Source organism: Anolis carolinensis, chromosome 3, assembly GCF_035594765.1.
Source record: "Anolis carolinensis isolate JA03-04 chromosome 3, rAnoCar3.1.pri, whole genome shotgun sequence".
Classification (NCBI taxonomy): Eukaryota; Metazoa; Chordata; class Lepidosauria; order Squamata; family Dactyloidae; genus Anolis; species Anolis carolinensis.
In genome coordinates, this window is record NC_085843.1 from 187,780,959 (window position 1) to 187,801,650 (window position 20,692).

Genomic DNA, 20,692 nt, shown 5'->3' on the forward strand with positions numbered 1-20,692 from the left:
GACTCAATCCCAGACATCCTATTTTACTTAGAAGCTTACAAATATGGCCTGGGCCCTTTCCTTCCCAATCTTTGCAACAATCTTCATTTCCTGTTAATTCAGCAACCCTAAATTACTAAATATACTGCTAACATTTTGTTTTATTTTATTACTACCTGAAATATGCATTTCACTTGGCTTTCAGTTAGTGAAACCAGTTTGGAATTTTAGCTTGAAAATGTATCACAGCAATACAGGCAACAATCACATTGGGACAATGTTGCAATGCATTATGGCTGTATGGACACATACGTATATTTGCAGACTTTGGTTTTTTATATTATAAAAAATACACAAACCTGAATGTAGGAACTTATTATTGTCTTGCATTTTCTTCCACTTATTATTATATAGATTCTATATTAGAATTCTCCTTGTTCACTGATGTTGTATTTTCTTCCCCATTGGGTGTAGTTTCTTAAAATCTATCCCCGTGAATACATTTTGGTAAAACATTTTATTGAATAAAATCTACATATAATGAAAAAATTAATAATTTATGTGACAGAAACACATGACATAAAAACCACACAAGGTTTCCCATATTCCTGCACATTACAAAAGTGCAAATGTGCTACTACCAGAAAAAGGATGACTTCCAACTATCATTTCTGCAGTTATATTTTTACACTTAAAACTAACTCTGTGTATTTTATCTATCAATTTCACTTCACTGAAGTTATATTAATTAATATAGTATGACCCCATATCCACAAGGGATACCTCCCTGGACCTCATGTGGATATATGAAACCATGGATAATAGATAACTCTATTGTTTTCAATGGATGCACAATGGAGGTAATCAAGAAGAGGGTATAGCTTGTACATGAGGATCCAAGTGAATAATTAAGTAACTGACACTATGGATAAGTGAAACCGAGTATGTTGATTCCATGGATACAGGGCGTGTACCAACAGTCATCAAACTACCCTAATTTCCCCTTCATAAGTTATGAGCTTTCAGTCTTTTAAAACATTATTGATGCCTTTTCTTTAATTAAAATAATTTGTCAATTTCTGCTAAATTGTTAAATTTTGATTGCCAGTTTTCTTTAGTGGATGCTAAATTGCTCTTCCATTTTGAACATGTAGCATTGTTGCAGCTGTTGTCATATACAGTAGAGACTCACTTATCCAACACTCGCTTATCCAACGTTCTGGATTATCCAACACATTTTTGTAGTCAATGTTTTCAATACATTGTGATATTTTGGTGCTAAATTTGTAAATAAAGTAATTACTACATAGCATTACTGCGTATTGAACTACCTTTTCTGTCAAATTTGTTGTATAACATGATGTTTTGGTGCTTAATTTGTAAAATCATAACCTAATTTGATGTTTAGTAGGCTTTTCCTTAATCTCTCCTTATTATCCAACATATTCGCTTATCCAACATCCTGCCGGCCCTTTTATGTTGGATAAGTGAGACTCTACTGTACTGAAATATTTTCTTTTTTTTTAATATTAGATTTTTATTCAAATTTTTTCACATATACATACATTAAAAGTACTATAATAGGAAAATAATAATGTGAGGGAAAAAGGGGTACAGTGAGGGAGGAGAGGAGGGAAGGAAAGAGGAGGAGGAGAGGGAGGGAAAAAAAAAGGGGGAGAGAGAGATATAGATAGCAATAGTAAATGTCCTTCCGCTTTCTATTCTTAGTGGGATAATTTCCTTTCCGTCTTCATCTCTTTTTCAGGCACTGGACTAGAATTGGTTATTTTAAGTGTTCTCGGGTTCTCCTTTTGCATATTTTTACTTTGACTTTTCCTTGTATTCTTCATATTTTTCCCAATTGGTTGGTTTTATTGCCTTTCCTCTATTTACTCTCATTAAGTATGTTAATTTGTCCATGTCATATATTTCATTCAGTTTCTCCAACCAATGTTGCTTAGTTGGTATGTCTCTTAGTTTCCAATATTTAGCAAAAATCATTCTTGCAGCTGTTGTTGCATATGTAAATATTTTATCCTCATTTGAGTTCACTTTCATAATATCCTCTGTCAATCCAAGTAAATAAAACTCCGGCTTCATTGGAAATGATTTGTGTAGTATTTTCTGTAATTCCTCATGTATAGCTTTCCAATACACTTTTGTTTCTGGACACGTCCACCAAATATGAAAATATGACCCTTCTTGCTGTTTGCATTTCCAACATTTATTGTCTGTATTTTTGTACATCATAGCTAATTTGTTTGGGGTAATATGCCATCGATGAAACATTTTGAGCCAATTTTCTTGTAAGTCCGAAGCATAAGTATACCTTTGTTTTATGATCCATATTGTTTCCCATTCCAACATCATAATTGGGCGGCCAATATTTTTTGCCCATTTTGTAGCACATGATTTCACATATTCTATCTCAGTGGACCATTCTAATAGCTTCTTATATACTCTTGTGATTTCTTTTTTGTCATTTTGCATTAAGACGTCCCAAAAGTTGTCTATCTCATTGAATCCTAGTATCTTATCTTTTCCAAATTGTTCTTTCATTTGAGCATATTGGAACCAGGATATTTTGTCATATTTTTGTTTTATTTCTTCTTGCGATCTTAGTTGATATTGTCCATCCTTCTTTCTTAATATTTCCTTATATTTCGGCCATTTTGTCCATCCCAAGAATTTTTTCTGATTGGCTTCTAAAGGTGAAATCCAAAGGGGTGTTTTCCTATATATCCTTTCCTTATATTTTTCCCAAATTTTTATTAGTGAGGACCTAATGAAGTGGTTTCCAAAATTTTTCTCAATCAGTCTTTTGCTGTACCACAAATAGCTATGCCATCCTCTCCTCAGGTCAAAACTTTCTAAAGCCAAAATGCTGTTTTTTTCCAAAGTTGCCCAATCTTTAACCCATACTAACCCGCAAGATTCATAGTATAACTTTAAGTTTGGCAGACCAAATCCTCCTCTCCTTTTTTCATCTGTCATTATTGTATAATTAATTCTTGGCTTTTTCCCCTTCCAAGTGAATTTCGTGATTTCCTTTTGCCATTCCTGAAAAAGTTTATTATTTCTCATCACTGGTAGGTTTTGAAATAAATACAACAGTTTTGGTAAAACGTTCATTTTTATTAACGCTATCCGTCCTAGGATGGATATTTTCAGGTTCTTCCAATTTTGTAAATCCTTTTTGATTTCATTCCATTTCCTTTGATAATTGTTTTTCAATAATTGGGCATTCCTCGCTGTTAGCCAAATTCCCAGATATTTTATTTTGGTTACGATTTGGATATTTGTCTCTTTCTCAATTTCTTCTTGTTTTTTCTTTGGAATATTTTTTGTCAAAATTTTTGTTTTCTTTTTATTTAAGTAGAAGCCAGCCGCTGAGCCATATTCCTCTATTTTCTCAAGCCACTTTTGTATTTGGTGTTTTGGATTCTCAATGATGCAGATCAGGTCATCCGCAAAGGCCCTCAGTTTAAATTCGTAATTAGCTATTTTTGTTCCTTTTAATTGGTTGTCCCTTCTGATGTTTCTTATTAAAATTTCTAGTGCGAAGATAAAGATTAAGGGTGATAACGGGCATCCTTGACGGGTTCCCTTATTGATTTGGATTTCTTTTGTATATTGTCCATTTACTAAGATTTTTGCTTTTTGTTCCATATATATCGCCTCAATGGCATTATAGAATTGATGCCCTATATCAATTTCTTTAAATAATAATTTTATAAATGACCAATTTAGGTTGTCGAATGCCTTCTCTGCATCAATTGAAAGTAGTGCCAATTCTTTTTGATGATATGTTTCATAGTATTCTATTACGTCTACTATAGATCTTACGTTGTCTTTCATTTGTCTCCCCGGGAGAAATCCTTTTTGTTCTGGGCCAATCCATGTGGATAGAAAGTCTTTGAATCGATTCGCTAAGATATTAGTAAAGATTTTATAGTCCAAATTGAGTAATGAAATCGGACGGTAGTTTTTAACCTCCGTTTTATCTGTGTCTTCTTTATGAATTGTGATAATATCCCCTTCCTTCCACGATTCCGGGGTGACCCTCTGTTCCAATACTTGATTCATTAATGTTTTTAAGAAGGGGGCTAATTCGTCTTTCATAACTTTATAGAAACTTGCCGTAAATCCATCCGGCCCCGGTGCCTTATTAGGTTTCAAGTTATTTATTGCTTTCTTAATTTCTTCTTCTGTTATTGCTTTGTTAAGAAGTTCTCTTTGAGTTTCCGTAATTTTATCCAGTTTTTGTTCTCCCATATAGTTCGATATTTTTTCCAGATCCTCCCCTTCCTGTTTATATAGTTGGCTATAGTAGCTTCTAAATATGTCTCTTATTTCTTCGTCTCTCGTGTATTCTTTATCTTTATCTATAATCTTTATTATTTGCTGCTGTTGTTTTTTCTTTCTTATCTTTCTTGCCAGCCAAGCCCCTGGTTTGTTTGCATTTTCAAAACTATGTTGTTTCACAAATTTCAGTGCTTTTGCAGTTCTTTCCAATTCTAAATGCTGTTTATCCTTCTTTAGATCATTTAGTTCCTTTTTAATTTCTTGGTTGTTGGGTTGTTGTTTGAACATCTTTTCTTTATTTTCTATTTGCTTATTAATTTGTTCTATTTTGAGATTTTTTCTTTTGTTAGCTCTAGCTTTTTGTTGTATGAAATAACCCCTCATTACTGCCTTATACGAGTCCCATATTATTTGTTTTGTTACGTTCTCTTTATCGTTGATATTAAAGTATTCTTTTGTTAAGTTCTTATTTTCCAATATCTCTGTTTCCGATTTGATCAAGTTATCGTCCATTCTCCATCTCCAGGAATTTCTTTTATGGTTTATTGTTATTTCCAGGGGACAGTGGTCCGTTTTATCTCTTGGAAGTATATTTATCTTGTCCATTTTTGTTGCTAGTGAATTTGAGGCCCAGATCATATCTATTCTGGACCACGTTTCATGTCTATTTGAGTAGTATGTATAATCCCTTCCCTTTGGATTTTTGTTTCTCCACACATCTTGAAGATCGAACTCTTTTTTCAAATTTAGAAAGTTTTTGGGTAATTGTCCAATTTTTTCTTTACTTTTTCTATTTTTCTTCTTAGATCTATCTAATTTTTGGTCTATCACCCCATTAAAGTCTCCTAAAATTATTATGTGATCCGAATCCATTTTTGCCATTTGCTCTCTCAAATTACGTGCAAATTGTGTTTTTGGTCCATTTGGGGCGTATATGTTACAAATAAGAATTTTCTCTTGATTTGACTTTATTTCTACCGCAATTACCCTCCCCTCCGTATCTTTAAATTTCGTTTCTGCTGGAATACTTTCGTTTACATATAAGACCACTCCTCTTTTCTTAGCCAAGTCTGCAGAGAAGAATTCTTTTCCTAATTTATTATTCTTCAGATGGGCTACATGTTTTTGACATATGTGCGTTTCTTGAAACGCCACTATATCGTATTTCCCTTTGTTTATTTGGGTCAGAATGTTTCTCCTTTTTTGTGGAGAGTTTAGTCCGTTCACATTGTTTGTGTATATTTTTAATTGCTGTGTAATTTCACTCTTCATCTTGATTGTCAATATTTTCCAATTCTTCCTCTTCGTCTTCTTCATCTGTTATGTTTGTGGCCTGAGATCCTATTCCAGCTCCTAGTGTTACGTCCTCCGGGGAGTTCTGTCTTTGTCTTTTTGGTTTTTTCTTTTTTACTGAGGGTGATATTGAGGCCATATGTTCCAGATCCTTTTTTAGAACTTTGTAAAAGGCTTTTGCTTTATCAACTGATGTTAACCAATGTTTTTCATCTCTGTAGGAAACCATTATGCCTTCTATCTTCTCCCATCGAAAGCGGATTTTATGTTTTTTTAGTTCTTCCGTAAGGAAAAAATAGTTTCTTCTTTTATTCAAAGTCGTTAGAGGGAATTCCTTTAATATCACAATCTTTGTCTCTTTATGATAGATTGGCTTTTTGCTGTTTTGTAATAATATTTCATCCCTTACTCTCTTTCTTGTGAAATGCACAATCACGTCCCTCGCCACTTTGTTTTTCTTTGAATAGTTTGTTTGTATCCTGTAACACCTATCTATTTCTGTTTCCATCCTTTCTGAATCCATTTGTAATAAATCTGCCATCATATTTATTATTTTTCCTCTTATATCCTCATTTTCCTCCTCCTGAATATTTCTTACTCGGAGTTGAAATTCCAGTTCTCTTTGTTCCATTCTTTCTTGCAATTTTTCTATTTTTGAATTTTTGTTTTCTAGATTCTCCATTTTTTTCTTTATTTTCTCTTGGGATTTTTCCAACTTTTCACCATTTTGTTTTAATTCTTTTATGTCCTCAAAAGTTTTCCTCATTTCCTCTTTCAGTTGGCCAATTTCTTGTTTTATTTCCATTCTCATTTCTAACATTTGTTTGTTATATTCTTCCATTCTTTTTTGGGCCTCTGTTTGGTAGTTTTCTTGTCTTTCCCCCAGTTTCTGAATTTCTTTCAGAAGGTCCTTCATTGAGACATCTTCTGAAGCTCTTCTTACCATAGTTTTATTATCCATTTTTGGCTTAGGTCCTGCCATTTTGTTATTATTTATTATTATTATTGTTGTTCTTGTTATTATTTGTTTGGTGGGGCGCTATTTTTTGCGCAAAACGTTTTCTATCTTTTGAGACTCTTATTCTCTGGAGCACTGTCCCTTTCCTTTCCTGCTCTTCAGTTCTCCGTCTTTCTTGCTTCTTCTGTCTTCCTTCTCCTTCTGGTCTACGTTTCTTCGCTTTGTTTCTTCCTGGACTTCGCCCTTCAGTTAACCGGATCTGGCGGGTCATTTGCCTTGACGAATGCCTCGGATCGACGGCGCCTCAATTGCTATACAATGTTTTAAAGTGAGTCAAATGTCCTATACTGTTTAGATTTGTTGGAGCTCTTATTCTAAATAATCTGCCTTAAAGTGGTCTGGATTGTATGGCAATTTGGAGAAATACAGGCAGGCAGGAAGAGGTTCCTTAATAGAGCTCTTATTTTCAATGTGTTTTCTTTGAGAGTTAAGTTGCTTTCACCTCCTTAGGTTCCTTTTCCCTATTTCTAATTGCTTTTCCGGCATTCGCCGGCTGTGTTACACTTTTCTATGCTCCGCTCCCGCTCTCAGTTCGTGCATATCCGGTTACCCACTTCCTCTTTTTTCTTTTTGTTTATAAAGAAGGGTACCGTAGACATAACAACATGGCTCCCAAGGTCGCCAATTGGTATAGTGAAATATTCCGTCTTTCTTTCTCCCTTCCTTCCCACCCAATGTTTTATTTCTTTGGAGAGTCCGGCGCTACTATCCTGCATTTAACATTCGTTAGACTATATTGTTAAAATTCTTAGAGATATAGCCAGATCTTCACCTAATCTTCTCCCTCCGCGACTTGCTGGATCCGGCAGGATACTCACCCTTCAGTGAGACCTCGGATCGACAGCAGTCCACTCGGAGGGGTATCTTATTTTATCTTCTGACAGTTGTATATATAAGTATTTATTGATTTATTGATTTATTGATTTGGTTGGTTTATTTAGTTCCGTCTCCCGGAACCCGTGGTGCAGTCTTTCTTTCTTTCGTGACGCTCTAGATCCACATCCACTTAGAATAGAAGCTTTTTTCTTTTGAAGTACTTACTTCTCCTGCCGTCTCGGCGTTACGATCTCTTCATTTCTTTTGCTTTAAAAATGGGCCGGCTCGCGGTATGTGCAGATCCCTGCTTCTCTCCTCTCCGTCTGCTTCCCCGCGGTCCCTGAATCCGCCAGGCTCTCGCCCCGGAATTTCAATGGTCCGCGCTGGGATTTGCAACCCACCCTGACTCGATCCGCAGGGTAAGGGGAGCTAAAAGCTCTCCCAACCGGAGAATGGAGATGGCTTGCTAGGAGCCCCTAGCAAGTCGTGCCCGCCGCCATCGTTGCCCACCGGAAATATTTTCCAAGGCTCCTTTCCAGTTGATAGTCCATCAATCCCAAAAGAAAAAGTTCAGGTTTTAATTGTGTCCAAAATTTATAACCAGTTTTATCATATACATTCCTTTCTTTTTCTTCTACCTCAAACTTTAATAGAAGTTTATCTATGTTTCCAGTGATCTGTTCATCATTTGTACATAATTAAGCTTCAAACCCAAATTTATTCAATTAAAAAACCATCTCCAGTTTCTGCTTTTATTAGGAAGTTATTTTGAAACTATCAACAAGTAAACGAATTACGGCCTCTACTGGTGGAAAGTAAAATTGTGCTGGTTTCTTTCAGCTTATATTTCTACCACATCATCAAGAGGAGGAGTATTGTGTTCTTGCATTGATTGTCCAATTGGTTCTTTAGTCTTTCCCACTTGTATCTTAAATCCCCTGGCATATTTCTATTTTCAGTTCTTTGTAGAGATTGATTACTTTTTTCTTGCTTTTGAAATTGTTTAATCTTGTCCTTTCGGATCTATTTCAGTTCACCCATCATTTTGGCCAATTCTGATGAAAATACCTTTTCAGCTGGTACATTCTCTGAGGATCTTTGTAGATTCTATAGCTCTGATAACTCTAGATGTCATTTAAAAACTAATTTAAAATTTATTTTAGAAATTACGTTTCTCAAAAATTAAATTTTAACAGCTATTATACCTATGGCCACTAGATGGTAGCAGCATTTCACCAACCTTGAGTGCTCTCAATTTGTAAACCATTTCTCCGCAGTTAAGACTCATCTACGACCACTTAGTTTGGGTTAGACCACGAGGGCTAAAGGCCAGACGGAGCTGACTGAACTGGCTTAAGCAGGTGGGAAAGCCCAAATCCTGACCGTGGTTCCTAACCAGAACTGTGTGCAACTGTCCTCACTGCCATCCTGCATTCCCAGGCTCAAGCAGCCCAGAGACAAGGGATGGTACTCCCCTGTCACACACTCCCTCCAGTGTTGCAACTGTTGCCAGGCTCCTCACACTTTCTAATATGCTCTTTAGTGTTCTGGCTGCTATCAGGCAGAGCACCTGCACGCTGAATGAGATGGAAAGGAGAAGAGGAGAGGGTTTCCTCATTCCAGCCTCTTTAGCAAGACAGCACTCTGGCTGACATTATTTAGAGCGCCCAAGGCCAGGTAGGTGTTGTGTCACAGCTGGTCACAGCCACAACACAGGGGAGTGGGAGTGAAGTGAGGGGGGCTGCACAGCAACGCTGAGCTGTGTTCAGCATGGTTAAGCATTTGGGATTCCCTGCCATCTCCAAGGTGGTTCAGGGAGTCCCTACCTGGCTGCCATGGTGGTCCAATCCAGCATTCTGGATGCTACTTCAGACCTGCAATAGTAGTCAGTGTAGAAGTAAAGGTAAAGTCTTTCCCCTGACATTAAGCCCAGTCATGTCCAATTCTGGGGGTTGGTGCTCATCTCCATTTCTAAGTTGAAGAGCCAGCATTGTCCGTTGACACCTCCAAGGTCATGTGGGTGGCATGACTGCATGGAGTGCCGTTACCTTCTCGCCAGAGCAGTACCTATTGATCCACTCACATTTACATGTTTTTGAGCTGCTAGGTTGGCAGAAGCTGGAGCTAACAGTGGGAGTTCCCCCCGCTCCCCAACCACCAACCTTTCAGTCAACAAGTTCAGCAGCTCAGCGATTTAACCCACCATGCCACCAGGGGCCCAGTGTAGAAGTACCAGCATCTTATCCAAACTTAGCAGAATTGCAGCTCTTTCTCACTTAACACTAAATGATAGTGTTAACTTCAGCGGCGGAAATGGATGCCTGACTGTCCAGTCTGGCCAAACTTGTTTCTGCTCTGCTGGATAGCTACCCTTACCTTGTTGTTGCAGCTCCTGGCCATCACTAGGCTTCTTTGCTGATGTCAACAAAAGTGTCTGGATGAGGGGATGGGGGAAAGGAGGGGGTGAAACCCCTCCTCTCTTCAAGTTGCTTGGGTATCTTTCCTGCCATTGTGGTGATAAGCAATGACAAAATTATGTGCCATCCACTTTTCCCTGTGTCACAAAGCTCAGGAAAAAGGTGTGCGTTGCTGGAGGTTCATGGAAGCTCTGGAGCAGGGGTCCCCAAACTTTTTATGCAGAGGGCCAGTCCACAATCCTTCAAACTGTTGAGGGGCCAAATTATCATTTGAAAAAAAGTACAAACAAATTCCGATGTACACTACACATGTTGTATTTGTAATGCAAAAACAACAACAAGAACAATGAAATAACAATAAAAGAGCAATACAATATTTAAAAATAAAAACAATTTTAACCAACATACACTTATCAGGATTTCAATGGGAAGTGTGGGCCTGCTTATGGCCAATGAGATAGTCAAGTTAATTAGGATTGTTGTTGTTGTTGTTGTTCTTGTGTGCTTTCAAGTCATTTCAGACTTTGGGCGAGCCTAAGTCTAAAATTTATTTATTTATTTACTATATTTATTTACTACATTTGTATCACACCCTTCTCACCCCAAAGGGGACTCAGAGTGGCTTACAAATTATATGTACATACAATATGTTATATTGTTAGCATAGCACACTATTAGCATTATATATTACTATATTGAACAATACCACTATACTGTAATACAGTAGAGTCTCACTTATCCAACACTCGCTTATCCAACGTTCTGGATTATCCAACGCATTTTTGTAGTCAATGTTTTCAATACATTGTGATATTTTGGTGCTAAATTCGTAAATACAGTAATTACTATATAACATTACTGCGTATTGAACTATTTTTTCTGTCAAATTTGTTGTATAACATGATGTTTTGGTGCTTAATTTGTAATATCATAACCTAATTTAATGTTTAATTGGCTTTTCCTTAATCTCTCCTTATTATCCAACATATTCGCTTATCCAACATTCTGCCGGCCCGTTTACGTTGGATAAGCGAGACTCTACTGTATTATTACTACTGTAATATTATTAGTAATGTATAATTAATACTATTGTATGGTATTATTATTATTAGTGTTATATTGTATTACATTATAATATTATTATCAATATTATATGTATATACAATATATTATATTATCAAACTGAGGGCAGGGGCCAGGTAAATGACCTTGGAGGGCCGCATCCGGCTCCCGGGCCTTAGTTTGGGGACCCCTGCTCTGGAGCATATCGTGACTTTTGCTAATGTGAAGTAACATCAGGTTAGCTGATTTTATACCATGTTAGGGGCTGGAAGTCCTTGGACATCCTCTGGCTTTCCAGGAGTGACTTTTTGCCCACTTTACAATATGTGGCTAGTGCAGACAGGTCCTCAGTCCTGTTAATAAATCCAAGGAACTTACTGAGGTTCCTTTCACCCCTGTAAAAGAGATATTTATTTATTTATTTAAAACATTTATATTCTGCCCTTCTCACCCCGAAGGGGACTCAGGGCAGAGCACAACATAGATACGGCAAGCATTCCATGCCGGGACATAAAATAATTATAAATATACACAAACATTAAAACATTAAACATTAAAATATCAAACATTAAAATCAGTTATATCTACTGTAAAATCAGCTTTTTAAACCAACTCAGGAAACCATGCTGGCTTCTTTAATTAATCCAAGTTAATGAAAGAAATTATTTTTGAGATGGGATAGGCCAAGCCATTTTGTACACTGTATAAAAATGGTTTCATCCACCATTTGGATATGTTCTTTTCCACTCTTCTAGTCAGACCTGTGCTCTGTTGCCAACAATCCCCCATAGAGAGCTGGGATTTTGGGTGGTTTGCCAAATTCCCTGTTCCTCCGTTCAGTCCAGGGGGAAATTCCCTCAGCTAGAGCTTGTGCCCAACTGGTGAAATTGTCGCTGGAAATGGGCCATACTCTCAGACACATCAAAGCATCATTTTCCCACTGGAAGTCTCCCCCCCCCCCCCCCCCGGTGGATATATTTTGAGATCATTATACTGAGACTTTCTACTAATTTTTCAGAAACCAAAGAAGTTGATGTTGGAAACACTGTTGTAAATGGACTAATGCCAAGCACAAATGGACAAAAGAGAGGTATGTGGAATCAAGGTGCCAATTTACCTCTGTGATTTTCCCTGAGAGATTACTGGGATAGTCTCTTTGTTGAGTATCCGATATCTGAAATGCTAGCAATCTGAAGTGTTTTGGATTTTGGAATATGCATCCATATATACATAGACTGAAGATAATTTCATAGATAATATTCTGTGCTTGAAACAAAGTTTCAAGCAGACAATCAGAAAACAAAGATATCACTATCTCAGCTACCCATGTGGACAATTTTGGAGCATTCCAGATTTCATGATAAGGGATACTCAATCTGTATTACAATATGTCCGTGTGTGTGTGTGTGTGTGTGTGTGTGTGTGACTAAATTAGTGTTGAATTATAATTTCATTTAAAAGTGTTAGAAAAAGTAACAAAATCAAATTGTAGCATTGCATAATAATTTTCCTGATTTTGTAAAAAAAAACAACAACTATTTTTATAAATCTAATGAGAATAGAATTTCCCATGATTTAATATTTATTTACCCTATCTCTTGTTCCCACCAGAGAATAATCTTTGAGGAATTCTAGGAGGCAGTAATCCTTCCAGAGGAGGGGAAAGTGGAAGTAATTGGGAAAGAAGAAGTAACATGAACTCTAGATAATCAAGATTAGGAGATTCTAGTAGTGGAAGAGGAGGTTGATAAAAGTTATGACTGCAAAACTGTGTTGTACAAACATTGAGAAAGCAATTCTGGTGTCCAACAAGCAGGACTCTTAAATGAAGATAAATGAACATTCCTAGGAAGTAATATCATTCCTTAACATAGGAGTGGGCAACAGTGGAGGGAGCCAATTTTCAACCTCTTCCCCTCAGTTGGCTAGCTGAGTGGTTCATGTAACTAGACAAGTTTGCTCAAAAGCAATTATGATAAAGATAAAATAAAAGTGGATTGTGTTTATAAGTAGGATGTTTATGTTTTTTTCAAGTTCCAATATGGTTCTGGACATTTTATGCATTTTTTCTTTAGATGTGGATACTGCTAAAGTTTGTACTGGAAAGGGAGCTGTGACTCTTTGGGCATCTCCAGCTCATGAAGAGAACCTTAATACCAGCTATACAAGTTCACAGGACATACAACTCTCTGAAAGTAAGTCAAGAAAGTCAGATATTAGGTGTAAAACAAAATTAAACTACTCCTGTGCTTTTTGAATTAAAGTCATCACATTTTATGTAAAGAGTGTTTCAAAATTCTGTCTCCCTCCTTTAGTGAATTCTGTTTAAAGCCCTCCTGATTAAGTTTGTGAGGCTCTTAGCAAAAACAGTCTTGCCAACCTCTGAGGTACAAGCCATTCCTTGCCAGAAGCCCAGCTTTATTAAACTTAACACCATGGTCCAGGAATCCAAATCATTTGCAAAGCTAGTTATTCACTTGTATAATCCCTTCTTTCCCTTCCTGGGCCATGGCATTGAACCAGGAAAAGAGACAAAATGAGCACCTGGGCTTTAAACTTCTTACCCATAGCCTTGTAATCCTATGTGATCTCCTAAAGGCTACACCTTGTAGTTTGATTGGTTTCTACATGGACCATAAGAAAGGAGTGATGGTCTGTGGGCTTGACATGCTTTGTCAACCTGTATGTTACGTCTTAAATTGTTGCTTCAAGGAGGCAGCACACCTCTCAAGTCATCCTGTCAAGTTTGCCAACCACTGCTTCTGTTCACCTCAGCAGGGAGCCCTTATTCACCATCACAACTCTTCTTGGAGATTTGGCAAACCTTGTGTTGACTCTTAATGCAAATACATGTGAAAATATATGTAACAGAAGTCTAATACAAAAAAAAGGCTAAGCCTCAGAGTTATCAAACTTAGTTTATAATAATTTGGATTAACTGATACAATTTTGAAGCTTGTCCTTTTGTATTATTGGCTAGTTTTACCTATATTTTCAAATATAGTTAGAGTTCTTGGCTGGTTCTCTGTTCAACTCAATTTAACCTAAAAGACATTTATTTGCATTAATTGCAGTCATTATAGTTTTATTGATTCCGATTTGATTTTACATGATTCAGATTCTTTAGGTTTATCCTTTCAAAATAAATTGATTATTCTATATACCCGTCTTTCTTTCCATGCCTTAAATCAACTATATTTAAGTTCCTGTTTAATTAGGGATTGTTTTAGGAAAGGACAGAGGAGTAATGCTGCTGGAACTTGCAAGGTTTTGTATCTAAACCATACAGTAAACATCTTTTCTTTCTTGTGGCTAAAAAAAAGAAAAAGGAAAGAATAGGCACCCTTGTTGTATCTCAAAGCAGTTACTTTACTCTCAACTTAAGAATGGAAAACAGAATGTTGGTGGACAAGAAAAGAGATTTAAAGTTGGTCTGAAAGCTCACCTGAAAAAAGGTGGACCAAATACCAAGGACTGTGAAGCCCTGTCTCATGAGCATGCTAACTGGAGGACAGCTTTTTCCAACTGTGCTGTGGATTTAAATAGGCACGAATAGAGAACAAAAGGGAGAAATGTCACAAGAGGAAGGCGCATCAAGCATACCATTGTCATAATCACCTTTCATCTCGAAATCTATGTGCTCAATGTGAAAGATCATGTGGATCCAGAATAGTTCTTCATGAGCATTTATGGTCCCACCACAAAGACTAATCATACTTGGCAATGAGTGATTGCCTATGAGAAAGGATGTTGTTTTACATGGATCAAAAGGCAGAACTGGGAATAAATAACAGCGCCAAAATCGGTTTCAGAAACATTCTGAAAACATGGAATTAAGAGTTATGAACATACCTGAACTCTTACTGGGAACTTTGCTAAACTCTGATAGCATAATTTGTTCCTAGCCCTCAAAAAGAGGATCTGTTTGTGGTTTGCATTCTTACGTAGGATCCCAGAGGAAAACAAGTGAAGACAGCTTGCAAACAAAAGTACATTTGTCTCTTCTGGTGGCTAATTTCTGCAAATGCGATATGTGTTGTACTGATGCATCTAAATGTACTTGATGCACTTGCTGTTTGTAGCTCCCTTTCTACTGTGGCAGGATTAATAAAAGAAAGATATATTTATTTCCTTTCAGCCTACATCACAATTTGGAGCAGTGTCTGGCATTTGGGCTCCAAACTGAGAACCATGGCTGCCTTTCTGACTCTGGAATAAAATGTCAATGAACAATTGTTTCTTCATCACTCTCAGTGAATTGCCTTGTGTTTACAAAGGTCAGAAACTGTAAGGGAATCATGTTTCTCTGGAAATCAGGCAGGCAGTGCTGAAAGTATTCCATACACAGAATGAAGCCGACTATCTTAAATGACGTAACTGTTGATGTCTTTTCTGTTTCCTTCCCTTTATTCATTCTTTCCTAATGCTTCAGGTGCAGAACCAGGAAAACAAGAAATAGGTATTTAGTAATAGTTTTTTCATATTTTTTGTGGTACATTTGATGGTTTCTTAAACAAAACTAATCCTTAAGAATCCTTTCCTTAGTATAGCTTGACTGATTTGTTCTTCATTTTGCAGATGACATATTGCCTAGTGTTGGTTCTAATACGGATGCACAGTCCTCTCCTCTGGCTGCCAAAGGTTACCGGAGTGTGCGTCCAAACTTCTTTGAAAGCACATCACATGTAAGTAGCCATAAAAATCTTGTATATTTTTGTGTCAAAGCACTGAAAAGTGAAATATTATCTTGGAGGAGCATTTGTTATCCCTTAAAATAATCTGTAACATGAACATGTAACATGGAAGTACCACAGAAGAGTAAGATGGCTTTGTTTTTGATGCTGTTTACTGTTCATATGTCTTTGTTTTTCTCTTCTTCCTTGAGGTATATCTGCGCAATAGATTTATAGTTCATTTTCTCTATGGAACTTTGAGAATAGCATTCTTAGGCAGAGTGAGAGGAGGGTGGGTTTAGTATACTGTTCAGATTCTAATTTCCAGGATTTGAGGGTGGGAGCTCTGTTATTGATAAAAAATGACATACCTTCACTTCCTAGTTCTCATCCATGAAAAAGATAATTAATCTAGAAATGCCATCCATGTAACTCAAGTGTGGATTTTTACTGATTTAGTTAATGAAAGATTCCTAGTATAGTAGTGGGCATATTGTATTTTAACCTCAGAGATTGGTTGTAAAATCTAATTGGAACTGTTAGAGATGTTTTTCAACTTTAGTTTCTTACTTGTACTGCTAGTGACCTGTCTTATAGGGAATGGCAAATTTGTTACACTAAAAGTTATTTCTGATTTTCAAGTTGCTGAGCTAGTCCAAACTACACTGATGTAAATAAGATTTGTTTATGCACATTAGAAATATTCTACAGAAAAGTCTTAGATATTTTAACTATAATAACTCCTACGTATATTTTTATGGCTGATGTAAATCTTAGAATGTTCTGATAGCATGAGTTTAGAGTCAATGTTAATTCAAATCAAATAGTGTTCTCACTCATGAAACAATGGCTATTCTTCATAGTAGGGTAGGTCTCTCATGTGTGCTCGAATTTAGCATTAAAATGTTAATGGAATCCAGATATTTAATTTCATTAGGGCCACTGTTACTGCCTCAGAAATCTGTTAATTTTTTTTTATTTATGCTACCTTCTACAAAATATTTTAAATTGATTTTGTTGGGACATAGATACCTGTGCAACAATTTTGATTTCCAAAGATGCTTATTCCAACATAAGGAACTTGAACAATTTATTGTTGTTGTTATCATCATTTGTTTATTTATATTGTGCCAGCCAAAGCAACGGGTCCTGTCAAATGCATACAATCTAAAATGTGCACAGAGGAAAGAAGGAATAGCAAATCACCAAACTATACAATACCGTTGTGCAAAAATAGTCTAAATAATAATAATAATAATTTTATTTCTTACCCAACTCTCCTTGTGGCTCAAGGCGGGTTACAGAATAAATAAAACACATACCAGTAAACATTGTAAAAATACCACAAATACACATATTAAAATATATTTCTATAAAATATATATTAAAATACACAAAACAGAGATTAAACAAAGGACACAAGTTTAAAATACAAGTCCTCAAACTAAACTGCACAATATAATATAAAGCAAGCTGACAATACTTGCATCAAAATATATAAAACTGCAAAATGTCAAACTAAAATCCCAAAGGCTTTGGAAAAGCTGGGATCAGTGCCTGCCCGCACATGGTTAAACTGGCTTCTCTCCATGGAGACATTCAAACACTATCTAACTACTAAGCAGCTCTGCCGCTTTTTATGGGATCGCCTAAGAACAACAAGGGAAGGAACTTTTTGAGAGAAATAGTTTTGATACCAGCATGTTTTCCTGTGAGAACAGATTGTAATGACTGGACCGCATAGTTGATTTTCATTACTGTGGTACCAGTAGGTGTTGTCAACTACATGCTTTTCAAAACTAAATATTTTTAAAGGGCTTCTTTGTCTAATGGGTACCTTTGGGTTTTGTGCAGAATGGATAGTAGTGGACCTGACTGATTAACCAACACCAAAATTACCTTCATGGACTTCCTCAGTGTCCCCATACATACTATTCACCAATTAGCAATCATGACAGGCAGTGTTTTTTCCTCCTCCGCTACAATCTTCAGTACAGCTCATGCTGGCTTACTTGCTATAAACGAGATGCATGTTGGGCAATCACTTTTGGAAAGTCGCTTCTTGTTACTATACAAATCATCTGAGCACCAAAACACACAGGAGGTTGCTGAAGCAAATCATAGTAATAAAATTGGATTGAAATCTAACCATGAAACAAGAGCAGAGAAAAAGGTCAGCAGTCTATATGTAGCTTGTTTATCTAACAGCACTTGCTCAGCTGCATTTGAAAATTCCATTGCCTGTGCAGATGTCCAAACAGAAGGCACCCGTTTTGGAGCTGAGGTCACTGTGGCACCAACCATCCACTGTGTTTCCACTGTAATAGATACTGGAAATTATCTTCCCCGCCTCCTCACAGGCCATTCTTTAATATTGTTTCCAGCGGAAACACAGTTAGTTGTGGTGATTGCTGTGCCTCCAGGACCCCTCAAGACACGAAAACAGAATCTCAACATACGATTGGCAGTGAAAACAGAATGAGAAAAGAGCCAGATGTTATACAGAAGCAGCAACAGCCATACAAGAAAAAGGGATATGGCAGGGTACATAGTTTTTATCATATATATATTTTAAATGTTCACCTGGCTGATTATTTCTATTGCTTGTTCACTGATGTAACACTTTGTTTATTTCCTCCTGATGTTCCTGATTTACTTGCATTCTAGGATATTTACTTCCTTTGTGTTGAATGATCTTTAAAAAGGTTTCCTTCTAAAGGTTTATGCATGTTTTTGCTGGAGAATCTGGAAATCTGTAATATTATGTGAAATACTTCTGCTTTAGATGAATGTAAACATAGCTTTTGATACAGAGCTACCCTCAAGTGAGGTTAGTTTACCAAAATTATTTGGGATTGCTTGATTTCTTGAATGCTGATAACAGTTGTTGGATGGGGCGTGGGGTTGCTACAGTGATGAGAATAATTTTGAATGGCACAATCTACTGCTAAGTACAGTCTGTTAGTTTTTGAAAAGTGCATCTTAAGAAGTGCTTTGTTGTACTGAGATATTATCTGTGCATGTCACTGCACACATCCAATGTTATGCCAAGCTTTCCCCCATTGTGTAACATCACTTTATCTCCCACAGGATGCCACTTATTCTGCCACCACTACCCCATCTCAGACTGAAGTTATAGTAGGGCTATTCCAGCAGGTTCACCCCGACGGCGAGCACGAAGGCAGCTTGAGCCCAGCACCACTGCCTCTTGTTTCTTCTGGCCAAAGCTCAGAATCCCCTGACATCACTTCTGCAAGCTCAATGCTGACCTTCCCAACACTAGATGATTTCATTCCCCCTCACCTTCTGAAAGAGTCCAACCACAATCTGCCATCCTCTTCATCAGAGGCTGTTCACTTGAAATGGAGTTCATTGTCACCACCATCACCTTCTCCACTGATCCCTCCAGTCAGAGAGATCTCAGAGTCTGAAAACACAGGAATGATTTTGCACACAGTAAGCCTTGCCACATGCTATCCTCAAAGCTTTGCTAAATTTACGCTCCCAGAATAAAATAATTTTTCGCACTAGTTCACTAAAGTTTGAATAACATACTTTTAGCTGGCAGTGTGAAAACTGAAACCCTGTTGATGTTCTATTATGGTGCATGTGTATTTCTTACCTCTTCTGGCTTGGAAACTTTCATTGTATAACATTCCTACCATTTCTTTCTTGTTCTCCCTTGTGCCTTTGGCTATAACCAACATTATGCACTACATTGTTCGGTCCTTTGAAGTAGAGCTTGACAACAAGCCACTGCATCCTTTTTGTAGCCCTCACCCCATGCTAGGCAAACTTACTACCACCATCCATACTCCAAAAGCTTCTCCAGTTCAAGTTGTAGCTCTGTGTTAGGGATGGATTACAAAAAAGGAGGTCTGTACCCATATGTCAGCATATGTTGCTGATACTCCTCTTTGACCCTCACAGTAGGGCTGCTTTAGATTTTATTTGATAGCTTATTCCTTAGTTTTACTTATATCATATATATTATATCTGAGACTTTTGACAGAAACACTAAAAACAATAACCTTAAAAGAAAAAAAATAGTTAAAAGTCCTGGGCAAAAAGTGTTTTTACCTGATTTTTAACATTCAAAATGAGTTGACCCCAGGTGTACAGATTTGGGGGACTCCAGAGACAGAATGTTGAAAATCTCCATATCTGGTTATTTCAACAGGAGAGGGACCTAAGGAACTTTCTTCTGAAAATATTTCAGAATATAGACATGTACTTACAAAAGCGGTGGTCCTTGAGCTACCTTGGTCCTCGACTGCTCTGTTTGTGCCAGTGTATATGTGGTTTGAACATTAGTGAATCCCTATGCATAATGCACATATCTTATTTGTAGCCCTCAAAAAATTGAAAGAACAAAACAATATTTAAAATGAAGAACAATTTTAACCAACATAAACTTACCAGTTTTTCTGTGGAGAGCATGGGCCTGCTTTTGGCTGAGTCAGATTAAATAGGATTGTTGTTGTTGTGTGCCTTAAAGTAGTTTCAGACTTAGAGAGACCTAAAATCTGAAGTTTAGGGCAAGGGTTGGGTAAATGACCTTGGTAGGTGCCTCATCCGGGCCACAGGTCTTAGTTTGGGATCCTTGATCTAGGCAGCTGCAGTGTTAAACTGTTTGAGCCAAAACAGAAAAGCATCTTGAAATACATTAAAGACTTAACAAATTCCTTGTGTCTGTCAGCATCCATGGCCTGCAGTTTACTTCATCAGATGCATAAAATGCTTTATTGAGTTGTAAGTATATGTGTCAAGAGTCAGACGCCAGTTACAAAACAGAGTTTATTCCGAAGATAAGCCAAAAAATAACATAAACACAGGAAATGTCCTTGAAACACTTCACTTATCAGTGTTTCGAGAGTAGATTGGACAATAGTAACTCAAAAACGAGCCATGCTAATTTCCCATGCTGGCATTCCATAAAAAACAAAATAACGCTTCAATTCAGCTTTGGAAAACAAATAGAGTTAATTGCTGGAAAATAAACAAACTAGAAAAGCAGTAAAACTGCTTCCACGGTGCAGCTAAGCCGAGAGCCTCAAAGGGATGATGAATAGCCGTCGTCAGAAGAATCCAAGGTCAGGTCAGGAGGCAGCAGAAATTCCGAAAGACAA

The 20,692-nt window shown here is 37.0% G+C and overlaps 1 protein-coding gene across 45 annotated transcripts in view; it reads left to right on the forward strand.

Annotated features, from left to right (window-relative positions):
• Positions 1-20,692, forward strand: part of sorbs1 (sorbin and SH3 domain containing 1) — a 160,115-nt gene that overhangs the window by 54,734 nt on the left and 84,689 nt on the right. For 41 of the 45 annotated variants that reach the window (XM_062975926.1, XM_062975929.1, XM_062975920.1 and 38 more), the window contains exons 3-7: positions 11,909-11,980; positions 12,966-13,085; positions 15,323-15,349; positions 15,469-15,575; positions 18,654-19,019. In XM_062975926.1, the coding sequence (XP_062831996.1) occupies positions 11,909-11,980; positions 12,966-13,085; positions 15,323-15,349; positions 15,469-15,575; positions 18,654-19,019 (692 nt within the window). Of the gene's footprint in view, positions 1-11,908; positions 11,981-12,965; positions 13,086-15,322; positions 15,350-15,468; positions 15,576-15,676; positions 18,108-18,653; positions 19,020-20,692 lie in introns of those variants that run through there. The other 4 variants (XM_062975911.1, XM_062975930.1, XM_062975931.1 and 1 more) reach the window with 4 other exon arrangements.